The sequence below is a fragment of the Anolis carolinensis genome, chromosome 1 (assembly GCF_035594765.1).
Source record: "Anolis carolinensis isolate JA03-04 chromosome 1, rAnoCar3.1.pri, whole genome shotgun sequence".
Classification (NCBI taxonomy): Eukaryota; Metazoa; Chordata; class Lepidosauria; order Squamata; family Dactyloidae; genus Anolis; species Anolis carolinensis.
In genome coordinates this window covers 325,515,141-325,533,119 of record NC_085841.1, presented here as the reverse complement: position 1 = coordinate 325,533,119, position 17,979 = coordinate 325,515,141, and the positions used below count along the sequence as shown (strand labels likewise).

Below are 17,979 nucleotides of genomic sequence, written 5' to 3'. Positions count from 1 at the left end.
ACTTGAGAATATACTGCAAGTCACTTCTGGTGTGAGAGAATTGGCCGCCTACAGAAACGTTGCACAGATGTGTTACCATCCTGCTGGGAGGCTCTTGAGCTAGAGCTGACAGACGAGAGCTTGCTCCATCTCACGGATTTGAACCGGTGGCAACCTTCAGGTCAGCAACCCAACTTTCAGGTCAGCAGTCCAGCCGGCACAAGGGTTTAACCCATTGCGCCACTGTGGTTCCAGGACCAGTACTCAGTAACAAGTATAGGAATCTTTATGGCCATCCAGATGAGGTCCTAAGGAAGAGAGTGCCTCTCTGCATGGGTAAGACTGTATTTTCATCACAACTCAGGGTACATCTGCACTGTCGAATGACTGACCTTGAACTGCCATGGCCCAATATTAGGAATTTAAGTTTGGTGAGACCGCACTTTGGCAAGGAAATCTAAAGACCTTGGGTGCATCTAACCCTAAGATAAATGCAGTATGACCCCACTTTTATCTGCCAGAACACTTTTAGCTTTGGAATTCTGGGAAGTGTAGTTTGATGGGGCATCAGCCCTCTTTTTACAAAGAAGGCTAAAGTGTTGTACTTCGGTGAGGGACCAAGGCAGTCAGCAAGTATGGCAAGGAATGTAGCAAGTATAGCAATCTTTATGGCCATCCAGATGAGGTCCTAAGAGAGTGTCTGTACATGTACGTATTGTATTTTCATCGCAGGCCGCATGTAAGCTGTCAAATTAATTCAGTTTAACCCCACTTTTAACTGCCATGACTCAGTGCTGTGGAATGCTTGGATTTGTAGTATGGAGAGGTTCCAGCATTCTTTGCCAGAGGAGGCAAAGGAACTTGTAAAACTACAACTACGGTGACTCCATTGCATTGAAGTTTGGTAGTTGAAGTAGGGTCAAACTGAATTAAGGCTACAGCGTATATGCACCCTGTAGTTTGTTGCAGCACTAGTTGTCTTTGGAAAAGAAGGCTCAAGACATGAATCTTCAACTGCCAGGATTCCAGAGCATTGAGACACGGCAGTTAAAGTGTCAAACTGCTTTGATTCTACAGTGTACATGCACCCTATGACTTTTCCAAAGTGTCTGGCCTCTGCCTCAGCCTTTCCTTGGGCAGTTTGTGGGCGCTCTTGCGTGGCTTGTCATCCTGCTTTCTTCCCCACCCCACCCTTCCCCAAGCCTTTCTTCGCCTTGTAAAAAGTCATTTGAAAAGCCAGAGGCTTTTAGGAGATGCTGCGGGTCACGCAGCTGTGAAACTGGACTTTCCAAGAAGAGAGAACCTCAGGACAACTCTTGGCTTTCCATTTTTTCTTTTGCCTCTACTTCACTCACAGTCGAGAACGCATCACCAGATTTTCAGAATTGTAGTGTTACTCGCAAGAACATAACACACTTAAAACATCCCATTTCCATGACTATGCCAATGTTTGTATGCAAAGATATAGGCTGGCTCTACACTGTATAACTTTTTAATTTATTTATCATGTCAGAAGGGATTTGAGAATAAATACAGTTATAATGTTTAGAAAAACCACAAAGTTAAAGACTTGGCATTATAATATCATTTAACCCAGACATGTAGCTGGGGGTGGGGGTTTGAGGGGCTTCAGTCGCTCTCAAAATTCTCAGGGTGGTCCGCGAGAAGGCCTTGCTGGTACTGTTATGTTTATTCATATCATGATCTGATCACCATGCTCAATATATCCCATATGCATGGAGGTATTGGGATAACAATTCAAAAGGTTTGCTAGAGTAGATTCTCTCTCACTCAAACTCAGCCACCCCCCCCCCCCTCCCCGAATCAAAATCCTGGCTACAGGCCTGAAGCTGGCCACTTCAAGTGCCTCTGGGGTCACTGTAAGAAGGTCCTCCATTGTGCATGTGGCAGGGCTCAGACTGCATTGTAGTAAGTGGTCTGTGGTTTGCTCTTCTCCACACTCACATGTCATGGACTCCACTTTGTAGCCCCATTTCTTAAGGTTAGCTCTGCATCTCGTGATAGCAGAGCAAGCACAGTCTGTTCAGCGCCTTCCAAGTCACCCAGCCTTCTGTGTGCCCAACTTGCAGCATGCAACTGAACTGTATAACTGATACAGTTTGATACTAGTTTTAACTGCCACGGCTCAATGTTATGGAATGCTGGGTTTTGTAGTTTGGTGGGGCACCAGTGCTCTTTGGCAGAGGAGGCTCAAGACCTTGAACTACAATTCGCATAGCATTGAGTCATGGAATCAAATTGCATTAATTCTACCACACTGCCCACATAACAATACCATGTTGTTCTGAACTGTTAGTAGGCAAAGGGATCAGTTGCAGCACCTTAGAGAATAAAGTTGATAAAGTTGATAACCATTCACATATCAGAATTATGGCACTCTGACATCATTTTACCTGTTATGGCGCAATGCAATGTAATCCCAACAGGTTGTGGTTTGGTCAGGTGCCAGGACTTTTTGGCAAAGAACCTTGTAAAACTCTAACTCCTAGGATTCTATAGCATTCAGCCAAGTCATTTAAAGTTGTGTAAAACTGCATTCATTCTACAGCGTAACTTTATTTATTTATTGTATCAGAAGTGAACTGAGGGTACAGTTGTAATGTATTTAAAAACACAAAGTTAAAAAATTGGCATTATACTAAGCGTCCTTTGACCAGTAGCTGGTGACTTGAAGTGCTTCTGGTGTTGCTGTAAGAAGGTCCCCCATTGTGCATGTGGCAGGTCTCAGACTGCACTGCAATAGGTGGTCTGTGGTTTGCTCTTTTCCACACTCGCATATTATGAACTCCACTTTGTGGCCCCATTTCTTAAGATTGGCTCTGCACCTCGTGGTGCCAGAGCGCAGTCTGTTCAGCGCCTTCCAAGTTGCCCAATCTTCTGTGTGCCCAGAAGGGAGTCTTTCATTCGGTATCAGCCATAGGTTGAGGTTCTGGGTTTTAGCCTGCCACTTTTGGACTCTCGCTTGCTGAGGTGTTTCTGCACTCTAAGATAACACTTGCTTTCTGATGGTACCAAGTTGCAAATGTTATGATTAAAAACATTGTGTTTAAAATGACCTTCAGGTTTGTTTATTTATTTTCACTATTTCTATCCCGCCTTTCTCTACCCTGCAGGGGATTCAAGGCGGCTTACATATGGCAACTATTAAATGCCTTAAAACACAAACAACAAGGTTATGTGTACACGGTGTATATGAAGCATAAATAAATGTCATATTAAGACTTGGTTCCCCATCCCCAAGGTATCTCATTGTGCACGCATATGCAAGCACAGGTGTCCCAAAATACAGTAGAGTCTTGCTTAACCAACATAAATGGTTCAGCGGAATGTTGGATAAACAAAAATGTTGGATAATAAGGAGGGATTAAGGAAAAACCTATTAAACATCAAATTACTTTATAATTTTAAAAATTAAACACCAAAACATGTTTTACAACAAATCAACAGAAAAAGCAGTTCAGTACACAGTAACGTTATGTAGTCATTACTGTATTTATGACTTTAGCACCAAAACATAGCAATGTATTGAAAACACTGACTACAAAAACATTTTGACTACTAAAAGGCAGACTGCGTTGGATAATACAGAACATTGTATAAGCTAAAGTTGAATAAGCGAGACTCTGTGTTTCAAAGGCTTTCATGGCCGGAATCACAGGGTTGTTGTGTGTTTTCCGGGCTGTATGGCCATGTGCCAGAAGTATTCTCTCCTGACGTTTCGCCCACATCTATAGCAGGCATCCTCAGAGGTTATGGGTGAAGCGTCAGGAAAGAATATTTCTGGAACATAGCTATACACCCCGGAAAACACACAACTCTGAGACTCTACTGTTATTTATTTGGTCAGTCGCTTCCGACTCTTCGTGACCAGCCCATGCCAGAGCTCCCTGTCAGCCGTCGCCACCCCCAGCTCCTTCAAGGTCAAGCCGTCCATCCATCTTGCCCTTGGTCGGCCCCTCTTCCTTTTTCCTTCTATTTCCCCCAGTATCAGTATCTTCTCCAAGCTTTCCTGTCTTCTGATTAAGTGGCCAAAGTACTTCATCTTTGCCTCTAATATCATTCCCTCCAGTGAGCAACTGGGCTTTATTTCCTGGAGTATGGACTGGTTGGATCTTCTTGGGGTCCAAAGCACTCTCAGAATTTTCCTCCAACACCACAGTTCAAATTTATTTATTTACTACATTTATACCCCGCCCTCACTCACCCCAAAGGGGACTGAGCGCTGCTTACAAATTCTATGTACGTACAATATATTATATTATTACCATAGCACAATATTAGTATTGTATAGTACTATGTTGTTGCCTGGGGAGGGGCAAATGTGTCTTATCTTTCTTCATTCTACTGTAATATTTATTAGCGACATTTATACCCCACCCTCTCTCACCCCGAAGGGGACTCAGGGCGGCTTATAAGTCATATGTAAATACAATATATTATATTATTCGCATGGCACAATATGGGGCCCCTGGTGGTGGCGCAGTGTGTTAAAGCGCTGAGCTGCTGAACTTGCAGACCGAAAGGTCCCAGGTTCAAATCCTGGGAGTGGAATGAGTGCCCGCTGTTAGCCCCAGCTCCTGCCAAACTAGTAGTTTGAAAACATGCAAATATGAGTAGATCAATAGGTACCGCTCCGGCGGGAAGGTAATGGCACTCCATGCAGTTATGCTGGCCACATGACCTTGGAGGTGTCTACAGACAACGCCGGCTCTTCGGCTTAGAAATGGAGATGAGCACCAACCCCAAGAGTCGGTCATGACTGGACTTAACGTCAGGGGAAACCTTTACCTTATAGCATAATATAAGCATTATATATTGCTATATTGGAGCCCCTGGTGGAGTAGTGGGTTAAAGCCTTGTGACTTGAAGGTTGGGTTGCTGACCTGAAGGCTGCCAGGTTCGAATCCAACCCGGGGAAAGCACGGATGAGCTCTCTCTGTCAGCTCCAGCTCCATGCGGGGACATGAGAGAAGCCTCCCACAAGGATGGTAAAAACATCAAAAATATCCGGGCGTCCCCTGAGCAATGTCCTTGCAGACGGCCAATTCTCTCACTCCAGAAGCGACTTGGAAGTTTCTCAAGTCGCTCCTGACACGAAAAAAAAGAATTGCTATAATATACTATAACACTATAAATTAATTAAATAAACAATCCCAAACTATTTCTGCTGCAAGCATTTCATTCCAGGGCTACTCAACATGTATTATGTGGCCCAAAGGCACTTGACCCGCGCATGCGCCGTGCTCACCGTCTCGCCACCCATGTATTTACATTGGCACGCACTCTGCGTGGCTGTAGTAGCCGCGTACATGCCGAGGGAGAATTCCTCAATGGCGGAGGCCACGCCCCTTTCGAGAGTGGGCGGAGCCTTTCGGAGTACTTTAAGCCCCGCCTCCTCCAGACACGCCGCTCTCTTTCCTCTCCCCCCTCCTCCACACAATGATTCCAGCCGTGAACCCTGGCAGTGGGCGGGGCTTTTTAAACAGCCGGCGGTCAGAAGCCACGCCCTGTCTGCCTTTTGATTGGCTGGGCGGGGCTGGGGAGGCGGGGCGTAGCGATTGTCCCCGCGCTTGGCCGGGACTCCACCCACGTGCGGCTCGTGGTTGGGAAGTGGGAACACATTCTGCACGTAGCAGACGTATTAATCAGAGAGGGGCCATCTGCTCCCTTTGGTAAATAAAGGGGAGAGGAGTTTGCCGGACTTTTTCTCCCTCCCCAAATAAATAAATAGAAAGAGAGAGAGAGGCGGGGAGGGGGAGTGTCCACACGCGCCGGGCTCAAAAGCAGATAAGAAAAAGGGCTTCCTGAGCTTCCTCTTCCAGTAATGATCTGCTAGTCCTGATAGTCAAGGAGGAGGAAGAGAGCCATCAATTTGGAAGAGGAAGAGAGCCATCCATTTCCACACGGAAGACTTCAAAACTTTGGCCAAAACTTTTCGGAAACGGATTTCGGAAACTTTTTAGCCATGCCGCGGTTGCTTTAAATGGGCATTGGGCTCGCTTCGCAGTGCTTGGTTTTCTCGACTCGCTGGGGGACCTTTCAGCGCGCCTCCCCCGCCATGCCCTTGGGGAACATCAAGCGGCTCGAGCTCGAGAAAATCGCCTTGGACTACATCGTGCCCTGCTTGCACGACATGGGCTTTTGCTACCTGGACAATTTCCTGGGCGAGCTGGTCGGGGACTGCGTCCTGGCGCGCGTCAAGCAGATGCACTACAACGGCGAGCTCCAGGACGGGCAGCTGGCCGGGCAGCGTCAAGGCATCGCCAAGAGGCACTTGCGGGGCGACCAGATCAAGTGGATCGCCGGCACCGAGGAAGGCTGCGAGGCCATCCACTTCCTCCTCTCGCTCATCGACAGGCTGGTCATGTACTGTGGGAGCAGGCTGGGCAAATACTACGTCAAGGAGAGGTCCAAGGTAAGAGCCCTCCCTGGGATGAGACTTTTCCTGCTACACCAGGCAGGAGCAAACTTTGGCCTTCCCTCCAAGTGTTTTGGACTTCAACTCCTACCATTCCTCACAGCCTCAGGCCCTTTCCTTTTCCCCCTCGGCCGCTTAAGCGCCCGAGGGGGAAAAGGAAGGGGCCTGAGGCTGTGAGGAATGGTGGGAGTTGAAGTCCAAAACACCTGGAGGGACAAAGTTTGCCCAACATGGAATCCTAATGACCAGGTGTCATTATAATTATCTCTAACTTCTTTCCCCCCAACATTTATGACCAGGTGTCATAACTATCTCTTCCTTCTTTCCCCACTTTTCCTCTCTTAAAGTTTGCCATTCAAAACAATTTCTGGTAGAGATGCTTCATTTCTGTCAACAGTAGTACAGTAGAGTCTCACTTATCCAACATAAACGGGCCAGCAGAACGTTGGATAAGCAAATATGTTGGATAACAAGAAGAGATTAAAGAGAAGCCTATTGAACAATGAGATATGAATATATATATATATACAGTGTATATATATATATATATATATGTATGTATGAATATATATATTCATATCTCAACAATGAGATAAGAATATATGACTTACTGACAGACCCCACCTGCTTTAAATGTATATTTAAATGTATATTTATTTATTTATTTACATCACTTTTACCCCGCCTTTCTCTCCGAGGAGACTCAAAGCGGCTTACAGTAAATAGGCAAAAATTCAATGCCTAAAAACAATGTAAAAACAACAATTCATATAAAACAATCTACAAAACAACAGTTCATATAAAACAGATACCATTACAAAATAAAATCACATTATATAAAATTTTAAGAATGTCCAAGATTAAAATCCATTCATCCAGAATCCTCAATAAGTCTTCGTACAGGTCATGTAAAATCCATGTTCTCATTCATTAAAAGCTTGCGTGCACAACCATGTCTTTAAGGCTTTCCTGAAGCCTAGGAGAGTTGGTATCTACCGTATGTTGCTGGGGAGGGTGTTGTATATTATGTATATTTTTAATGTATATTCTTAATTTTATTGTAATTTATAATCTCGATGGATTTTTAAATTTGATGAAAACTGTTTTTTGTTGTGTATGTTTATATTGTAAGCCGCCCTGAGTCCCCTGATGGGTGAGAAGGGCGGGGTAGAAATGATGTAATAAATAAATAAATAAACACCAAATTAAGTTATGATTTTGCAAATTAAGCACCAAAACATCATGTTATACAACAAATTTGACAGAAAAATGAGTTCAATAGGCAGTAATGCTACGTAGTAATTACTGTATTTACAAATTTAGCACCAAAATATCACGATGTATTGAAAACATTGACTACAAAAATGCATTGGATAATCCAGAATGTTGTATAAGCGAGTGTTGGATAAGTGAGACTCTACTGTACTTCCATGTAAGCCACCCCGAGATGGTGGTGGGATATAAGAGTAAAGTTACTACTACTACTATTATTCCTAGTTTAAGAATCTTTCACTTTTAAGCACAAGGAAGGAATGGGTTGCTCTGAGTTTTCGTGGCTGTAGGGCTATGTTCCAGAAGCATCCTCTCCTGACGTTTTGCCCACATCCATGGCAGGCATCCTCAGAGGTGGTGAGGTCTGTTGCAAACTAGACAAGTGGCGTTTATACATCAATGGGATGTTCAGGGTTGGACAAAGAATTCTTGTCCATTTGAGGCAAGTGTGAATGTTTAAATTGGCCTCCTTGATTAGCATTGAATAGCCTTTCAGCTTTAAGGTTTGTCTGCTTTCCTGGGAGAATCCAAGGTCCTGCTGCTTACTGCCTGGGGGAACACCCCCCACCCTCCAATGTTTTCGGTCCAACCTAAAAACTTGGCTCTTTAACCAAGTTTTCCAATAGGTAAGGTAAAGGTAAAGGTTTCCCCTGACGTTGAGTCCAGTCATGTCTGACTCTGGGGGTTGGTGCTCATCTCAATTTCTAAGCTGAAGAGCCGGCGTGTCTGTAGACACCTCCAAGGTCATGTGGCCAGCATGACAACATGGAGCACCGTTACCTTCCCGCTGGAGTGGTACCTATTGATCTACTCACATTGGCATGTTTTTCGAACTGCTAGGTTGGCTGGAGCTAACAGCGGCCGCTCATGCCGCTCCCGGGGTTTGAACCTGGGACCTTTCCGTCTGCGAGTTCAGCAGCTCAGTGCTTTAACACACTTCGACACCTGGGCTCCATTCCAATAGGTATGGAGTTCAAAATGTTTAAATGGTAGACCCCTGGGTTTTCACTGAAAGCACTGGTTGGTTGTTATTCATTTTATATCTATAATTACCATAGCATTTTATCGATGTCTATTTTAGGGTTGATTGATTTTGTTGTGGTATTGTTTTATGTATTGATGATGTAAGTTATGTTTTCCTTTGATACTGATGTATCTGTATTTGCACCTTATATATTGTTACATTACAAGTGCTTGTAAGCCGCCCTAAGTCCCTTTTGGAAGATGGTGGCAGGGTAGGAATAAAGTTCATTATTATTTGGGAGATGTTAGCTGGCCCTGATAGTTTCTTGTCTGGAATTCCAGTCTTCTAAGTGTTCTTTATTTACTGTCCCGATTTTAGAGTTTTTTTAAATACTGATAGCCAGATTTTGTTAATTTTCATGATTTCCTCCTTTCTGTTGAAATTGTCCACATACTTGTGAATTTCAGTGACTTCTCTGTGTAGTCTGACATGGTGGTTGTTAAAGTGGTCCAGCATTTCTGTGTTCTCTAATAATATCCTGTGTCCAGGTTGGTTCAAGTGCCCTGCTATGGCTGACTTCTCTGGTTGGATTAGTCTGCTGAGCCTTTTGTGTTCCTTGATTCGTGTTTGTGCGCTGCGTTTGGGACTTGTCCACAGCTTCATGGTATACAGTAAACTCCTGCAGAGTTGAGAGGATCCTTCTTGTCCTTTGCTGAATATACAATTTGTTGGATTTTCTTAGTGGGTCTGTTGGTAGTTTGTAGGTTGTGTTTCTTCATCAGCATTCATATGTGGCCAGACCTTGAAGCTGAAAGGCTCTTCAATTCTAACTAATGTGGCCAATTGAAACATTCACACCTGCCTCAAACAGGCAAGAGTTCTTTCTCCCACCCTGAACATTCTGCAGTTATATAAACCCCACTTGCCTAGTTTCTAACAAACTTCACAACCTCTGAGGATGCCTGCCATAGATGCGGGCGAAACGTCAGGAGAGAATACTTCTGGAACGTGGCCATACAGCCCGGAAAACTCATAGCAACCCAGCCAGTAGGCTGTTAAGAATTGTGGGAGTTGAAGTCCGAAACACCCAAAGGGCTGAAGTTTGCCCAACATGTAATTATAATGACCATGTATCATTATAATTATCTCTTCCTTCTTTCTCCCTTTTCCTCTCTAAAGTTCTTGTAAATATGTATAATTTCTATCAATATTAGTACTTCCAAGTAAAAGGTCCCACCAATGTTTAAGAATCTTTCACTTTTAAGCACAATGAATGAATACCGTACAAACAGCATGCATTTACAATGTAAAATTAATGCAGTTTGATACCACTTTAACCACCATGGCTCAATGCTATGGAATTGTGGGAGTTACAGTTTTACAGTGTCTGTAACTTCTTTGCCAAATATTGCCGGTGCCTCATCAAACTACCAACTCTCACGATTCTGTACTATAGCAATGAATCAGGGCTGCTAAAGTGGTATCAATCTGCATTAGTTCTACAGTATAGAACAGACATGGGCAAACTTTGGCCCTCCAGGTGTTTGGGACTCCCAACTCCCACAATTCCTTTTAGCTTCGGGCTCCTTCCTTTCCCCCTTCAGCCGCTTAAGCTGTGAGGGGAAAGGAAAGAGCCTGAAGCTGTTAGGCATTGTGGTAGCTGGAGTCCAAAACACCTGGAGGGCCAAAGTTTGCCCATGCCTGGCATAGATGTATCTTGGGCGTCATTACAGTAGAGTATCTAATCTTCACTTATCCAATGTTCTGGATTATCCAATGCAGTCTGCCTCCCGCCCAGATCCACAGCTGTTTCTCTAGACAGTAAGGACTGAACTTTTAATGGATTTAACTTCTGACAATGTGTTACTGTAAATTCAGTTTATGCAATTCTATCTTTATTTGTAATCAATGTTTTTGTAGTCAATGATTTCAATATTTTGGTGCTAAATTTGTAAATACAGTAATTACTACACAATGTTACCATGTATTGAACTGCTTTTTCTGTCGATTTGTTGTAAAACATGATGTTTTGGTGCTTAATTTGCAAAATCATAATGTAATTTGATGTTTAATAGGCTTTTCCTTAATCCCTCTTTATTATCCAACATTTTTGCTTATCCAACGTTTTGCGGGTCCTTTTATGTTGGATAAATGAGACTCTGCTGTATAATGATATCCCTTCTTTTTCCACTTTTTTCCTCTCTAAAGTTGTGTTTCTAAATAGGTTCTTATACAGATGCTCCATTTCAGTCATAGTATCCCCAAGTAAAAGGTCTTAGGGGTTAGAGGATCTTTTACGTCTAAGTGCCAGTGCATACATTTGAATGAACTGAGTTTATAATATACATTGAGGGAAGTGGTCGATTCAAATGAAGTTCTACCACTTTGGCCAACTGTCTACTAGGAGTAAAAATGCAATATGTAATTTTTGGGGGTTTTGTTCTTTTTCAAAAGATAAATTTTGCTCACATTTTTAACAGGAATTCCAAAATTGTTCTGTTTTTACTGGTAAAATCAATAGATTGGCCTCTTGTAGTTTTTATTTTGGAAAAGCAAAATTATTTTGAATGGCGTCAAAAGTTTACAAAAGTCCCATTGTGTAATTAGATTAACAAATTCCTTCCTGTCACTTTCCGCTAAACTGTTGTTTGGATCGTTCATGGTCCTCGTATGCTGAGTGCTTGTCAGGCTTCCGAGCAGCTTAGATTGTCTTTAGAGAGGTAATAAAGTTAATCCCTAATTTATGCACATATGTACCAGCAGAGGCCACTGCACAGCTGAGTAAATAAAACAAAATCCACAGCTATTAATAAATTAATTTCTGCTAAAAAGTGACAGACGTCTGGGTGCAAACATCAACTCCTTCTGGTGTTTGAAGTTTGTGCTGTGAAAGTTCTGTGCTCTGGTAAAACCGTGGCTTCGCTTCCAAATTTCTGTTATCCATCTGCTCCACAATTTTGCATGGTTAAAAGTAAGCATTCTTGAGCTCAGTGGGGTTTACTCTTTAGTAAGTGTTTGTAGTTTACTTCTTACTAAGTGTGTTTAGGACTACATCTGCACACTGCAAAAGTTAAAAAAAATCACACAATTCCTGTTTAATTGCACATGGGAGGGAAGCTATAATAGTATTAGTATTCTTCTGTTTCAAACTTTTTTGACAACATTAGCTAAAATATGTTTGTAATCTTTACACTTTTGCCACTAAGGAGCAGAGAGGTAAAGAGCTTTAGATACACATATGTATGAATGAAGAAAGGCAAACCATGTCAGTTTGACACCTTAGAAATTGGTTTCTTGCTTGTTTGTTATATTTTCAAAAATCCGCATGGTAACTAATGAACAGCAGCAACAAAAGTAGACTTAGTTCTATGAAAACTCATGTTACCAATTTCTTTCAGTCTCAAAAGTTGCTACAAGATCCCTTGGCATGCCAATCCACAGCTTTGTGTATCGACCCCCAGCTATGTCTTTGAATTCTGAAAAAAAAATTATTGGAACTCTTCTTTTGGTGGTAATTAAGCTTACAAATCAAGCAATAATGCATCACTGAGATTTTAGGCAGTGGGTACTCGTAACAAAATGTAGTAGTGTGGCTTTTGTTCATGGTCCTAGATAGCCATGCTTCTTTCCAGGCGATTCCATTCACCTTTTCTCCCACCAGTGTTTCATTCTTTTCCCTTCCATAGTTTGTCAATATTCTATGGTCCCTGGCCATTAACTTCTGTTTCTCATTGGTTATTTATGAATGTTATCAAACCTTGATGGGGATGGAGGTAGGGTCCCTTTAGAAAAATCCAGTGCAGTGGTATTCCTTTTCCTCTGTTTATTCAAAGCTTACTGAGGTAGTAAACATAAGTACACTAATTAGGAATGCCTTTGTATTCAAAAGGACTTCTGAGGAAAATTGCAGAGTGCAGGAATCACTGGCAAGTAAGTTTTAAAATGATTAATGGTTTATAGAAATATGTTTTTGCCCATATATGTGAGAAACATAGAGGGCCTGAGGCTAGAAACTTTCCTAAAAATTAGCCTAGAAAGGTGAATAAGTAGCTGACAACTGATCTGCAGCTATCTGTATACTTAGCGCTTTAAAATATATTTGAATTTGATTTTGGCAGCAATGCATCCACCTATTCCAGCTAGTTGTTGCTGGTCAGATGTTTCTATGCAATTCCATTCTCATGAAATGTGTATCACATTTTTCATAAATCATTATACCTATGTTGGTAGAACATGTAAACAAATGATGAGAACAAAGAACAGAAACTGAATTGCACAAGGCAGTCCAGAGCTTCAGTTTTCCATTTTTGTTGCCTTCAAACTTGTTTCAGAGTTACATATAAGAGCAGTGATTCTCAACCTGTGGGTCCCCAGATGTTTTGGCCTACAACTCCCAGAAATCCAAACAGCTGGTAACTAGCTGGGATTTCTGGGAGTTGTAGGCCAAAGCACCTGGGGACCCACAGGTTGAGAACCACTGTATTAGAGTTGTAATATTGAACATTTCCCTCTTGTTATTATTAGTACAGTGTTTTGTCTGTACCAGCAATTTCACTAACCATGTATGGTCAAACCATTATTCTTAAACCATCTTCTATCCATGATTGAAAACTAATTTGAATTCAGCAATGGCTATTGGGAATTTCAGAACAAGAGTGTAGATACAATGCAGATACAATAGTATATCACATTTAACTAAAATATGAATTGAAGGTGAATTTGCTTAGGAAAGAAAAGAGTGCATATGAAAAGAGGGAGCTTCCTATCTTCAAACTATAGTTAAAATATTATGGGTTTAATATTTACCAGACCTCAGTGTTGTAGCTTTTTAGGTATGGTTACAAAGCATGACAGAATGTGATTTTAGCACTGAATCTGTTCTCTTTCAACTACATTGAGATTAGGACCTAGTGGCTTTTAAATGCATGACATTGGAAAAGTTTATTGGGGGAGTGACTATGAAAGAGAAATCCAATGTTTGCCAAAGCCAAGATTATAAGTCTCATGGCCTACTGTAAGAAAGATTATTGCCTCTGAGGCACTAAGTCCCATTCGATTGATTGGAATTGTTTAATACTGCTTATTTTCCTCTGATTGAATTCGGTAGGGCTTACTTCTAAGTATACATATTTAGGATTGTCCAGTTTCAAACCTATATTCCCATGGAGATTGAACAAGGAACCAATCTTTAAAATAATATGAACCAGTTCAAAAACAAAACTGTAAGCTATACACACCTTTCACAGATAAAAAGACAGTAAAATGATACCGTATTATGCTGCGAATATGAGTACGCTGTTATTCATTATTGTGATACAAATGCACAATATCTAAGATAAGACAAGTGCTGTAAGCAAACTCTCAAAAGTGGAATTTAATACAGATGTTAAAACTGCTTCACTCACTACAACAAAGTGGAATATTTTAAGCATGACCTTGCATTAATACTTAGAATGGTTTATATTACTGACATTACAGTTGGTGGATCCCTCTCCCCCATTTTTCTAAAAGCATTTTGCTGTTGTCATTTATTTATTTATGTATTTACAGTATTTATATTCCGCCCTTCGCACCCCGAAGGGGACTCAGGGCGAATTACAATGAACACATATATGGCAAACATTCAATGCCAACAGACAAACAACCTATATAGACAGACACAGAGGCATTTAACATTTTTTCCAGCTTCACGATTCTGGCCACAGGGGGAGCTGTTGCTTCACTGTCCACTGGTGGCTGTACTTCCTCATTCCTTTCCTTGTGTTTTGCTGGCAGTTTTATGATGTTGTAAATTAGTTAAATTAGCCTCCCGCATAAAGCGTACCTAAATTTCCCTAACTGACAGATGCAACAGTCTTTTGGGGCTGCATAGGTCAACAGCCAACCAGGCTATTTAACGGTCGGGGGCTTAACCTGACCCGGGCTTCGAACTCATGACCTCTCGGTCAGTAGTGATTTGTTGCAGCTGGTTACTAGCCAGCTGCGCCACAAGTCCCTACAAAGGCACTCGCAATCCATTCAGTATGCCAGTCCCTAGATTCTAGAGTCTCTTTCTTCGATATCCCCTCTGAAGACATTGTGCATGAGGGGCGAGGGGGAGGGGGATATAAGTCCATGGACAGCACATTAAAAACTGCTGCTGTCAACCATTTATTTAGTTGGGGCACTACTCCAAATTGTGGTCTGGAAAATCAAGCTTGCACTTTAATCAGACAGCTTACCTGTCTGAACATATTGTCCCTTATGAACCATCTCAAAAATTAAGGTTATCTGGGGAGGCCCTGCTCTCGGTTCTGCCTGCTTCGCAAGCATGATTGGCAGGGACGAGAGACAGGGCCTTCCCAGTGGTGGCCCCTCGGCTGTGGAACTCCCTCCCCAGCGATATTAGATCAGCCCCCTCCTTTCTAGCCTTCAGAAGGAAAGTAAAACCCTGGTTCTGGGATCAGGCTTTTGGAGAATAGCACAGTGCAATAATAGATTTGGAATATGTAAAATGACTACAGAACGGCCTTAGACTACAATTTCTGGATGGCGTGATTTTAATATTGAATGCAATTATAAATGTTTAATATGTATTCATTTTAATTAAATTTATTTTAAGCTTGTGTTTTGTACGTGTTTTTAAAGGCATTGAGTAGTTGCCATATATAAGCCTTGAGGCCCCTGCGGGGTACAGAAAGGCAGGGTATAAAGAGGGTAAATAAATAATATAACCTGAAAAATGAAAACTCATTCCTGCTCTGGGTCTGAATCCTACACTGCAGAGTGAGTGAGATTTATTATTTGGTTGTCCTGCTTTTGGAACTATGATTGTTTATTATAGATCACAAAGGATTGTGATGATACTTGCAAAGCAGCATGCTTTGCAATTAGTTTACAATGGAAGGTCTGATGAAAACTGCCATCTTGGAGAAATACGCATAATTTGTCTTTCTTTTTTTCTAATCAAATGCACATGTTCTGGCATAATGGTTTGGTTCAAATCTGTTCTTCTGGCAGCTGGCCAGGATGCCCAGTTATCATCAGCTCGGAGTCCATAGCCACTGGAACTGTAAATATAACAGACAAGTCATTTTATGATATCAGACGGAGGAATCCAGTTTTGGCAGTGCTCCTGGAGCAGTTGCCATGGCTCTGTGTCAGAACCGATGTTAATATCTGTGTTTGTCAGGCAAGATTAGTTAGCCTTGTTGATTATATGCAGAAATTGATTTTTTGTATTTTTTTTGCGACATCAGTTGAGGCATTAAAATGGTATGCAATTTAATGATTTTTTATTTTTCTAACTCAAGCTGTGTCCTTATTTTTTTTATGAAACAGTATTCACAATATTCAAGCTTTCCAAAACAATTTTAGAACAAGTGGTGCTTAGGCTATTTAAGGTGACGCAAAAGTTGGAATGCTGGATTTTGATATAAAATGTCTTTGTTCAAATTCCTCAACTGCCACATTGTTGTTATATGAATAACGCTCACACATCAATATAGTTGTTCAGGGTATGTTACAGAGACATGTGCATTATAAAAACAATAGGTTTCTGCCTCAAGATAGCTACAGCATCATTTTTGATAGGCATAGAGATAACAGGGAGACAGGAAGAAAAATGTTGGACAGACACAGGTAAGACTAATAGGAAAATATGAGAAAATGTAGTTACACACACCCAGGTTTAGTTTCTGTGAGTGACAAGAATTTAACTGGATGTTTTGATGAATGAATCCATCCACCTATATTGTGGTATCCCTCTTTTCCTATGGCCTTCCACTTTACCAATCATTATCCAGTGAACCTTGTCATCTCATGATATGTCCAAAATACAACAGCATAAGTTTAGTTATCTTGGCTTGAGAATCCAGGCCTGATTTACTCTAGGACTCATTCATTTGTCCTTTTAGTACATGGTATACTTAGCACCATGTCCTCCAATATGCCATTTCAGATGCCTTAATTTTACTTTCTATCATCCTTTTTTGTTGTTTCAACTTTCCCAACCGTATGTGGAAACTGGAAATACTACAGCATCAATGAATATGGCTTTGATACTCAACCATATCTCATCATACTTGAGGATCCTATCTAGTTCCTTCATAGCTGCCCTTTCAAGACATGTTGACCCTAAGACGAATGCCAAAGTCCATACTGTAATATCACTTTATATTAGGCTGGGTAAAAAGGCCAAAAAGTATGTGTATGTGCAGGATCTTATTTTATTCATCTGTTTTCAGATTCCCAGATCCTCAAAAAAAGACCCCCAGACTCTAATATTTTCTCTTCTTTCACCACCTCTTTTCCCCTGCATGGTTTTTAAAAATTGCCTGATGAAGAAAGTTTGCATTTGAAATATTGCATATGGATTTTTCTGACTTTTTAGTTGGCTTATGAAGGTATGCAGTTTTCTTTTTTAAAAAACATCTTTTACTATCCAAAATATAGGTTGCCTAAGGCTCTAGCTAAAAGCCAAAGTCCCTGGAGTATTTCCATCTACTCTGTTGCTTTGTTTTTAATCAGGTTGTTAATCAGGGCCTCAATCAGTCACATTGCCATTGACAATTCTCCTTTTTTCCTTCCTGGGAAAAGGAATTTCTGTAAATTGCTTAAACTCTAGGTGACCTTTCCTGTGGAACTAAGCTGAAGACCTGCCTTTTGCTCTTAGTCATTGCAGATGGCCATTAAAATGCAAAAATGAAAAGTGATAAAAAGAAAGAACTCTTGGATGCTTCTGGGAACAGAATTTTCAGAGTATTTAGGGGATTTCAAGTAAGAAGGGGATTAAATACAAGTAAGAAGGCTGTTAAATACAAGTTACCCTGGTAAACTGGGTTTATTGGGGAAATGTGAATGCAGGGGTTAATTGCTGAGTAGAAGAGCCAGTGTGATGCAGTGGTTTGCGCATTGGATCATGGCTCCATTAATTGTTGTTATTTATTCCTTCAGTCATTTCCAACTCTTTGTCACCTCATGGACCAGTCCATGGCAGAGCTCCCTGTCAGCCATCGCCACCCCCAGCTCCTTCAAGGCCAAGTCACTCACTTCAAGGATACCATCCATCTATTTTGCCTTTGGTCAGCCCCTCATCCTTTTTCCTTCCATTTTCCCCAGCATCGTTATCTTCTCCAAGCTTTCCATATATGGCTCCATCTACCCTGCTGTATTATATGAGTCAAGGCCCTGTTTACACAGCCATATAATCCAGTTTTAGAATGCAGATTAACTGCATTGAACCAGATTATATGGCAGTGTAGATTCATATAATTTGGTTCAATCTGGTTCAGTCTGTATTATATGAGTCCACACTGATCATTATAATGCAGTTCAAATTGCATTA

General features: G+C 41.4%; 1 protein-coding gene and 1 long non-coding RNA gene across 3 annotated transcripts in view; one reads left to right on the top strand and one right to left on the bottom strand.

The window, feature by feature from the left end:
- Positions 1–5,537, bottom strand: part of LOC134295500 (uncharacterized) — a 49,630-nt gene extending 44,093 nt beyond the window's left edge. The window contains exon 1 of the long non-coding RNA XR_010002095.1: positions 4,884–5,537. This is a non-coding gene — a long non-coding RNA (uncharacterized LOC134295500). The remainder of the gene's footprint in view (positions 1–4,883) is intronic.
- Positions 1–17,979, top strand: part of egln3 (egl-9 family hypoxia inducible factor 3) — a 55,065-nt gene that overhangs the window by 1,388 nt on the left and 35,698 nt on the right. The window contains exon 1 of one of the 2 annotated variants that reach the window (XM_062968258.1): positions 5,577–6,415. The exons of the other annotated variant lie outside the window; for it this stretch is intronic. Coding sequence (XP_062824328.1) covers positions 5,984–6,415 — 432 coding nt within the window. The 5' untranslated portion in view covers positions 5,577–5,983. Of the gene's footprint in view, positions 1–5,576; positions 6,416–17,979 lie in introns of those variants that run through there. 2 annotated transcript variants of the gene reach the window in all.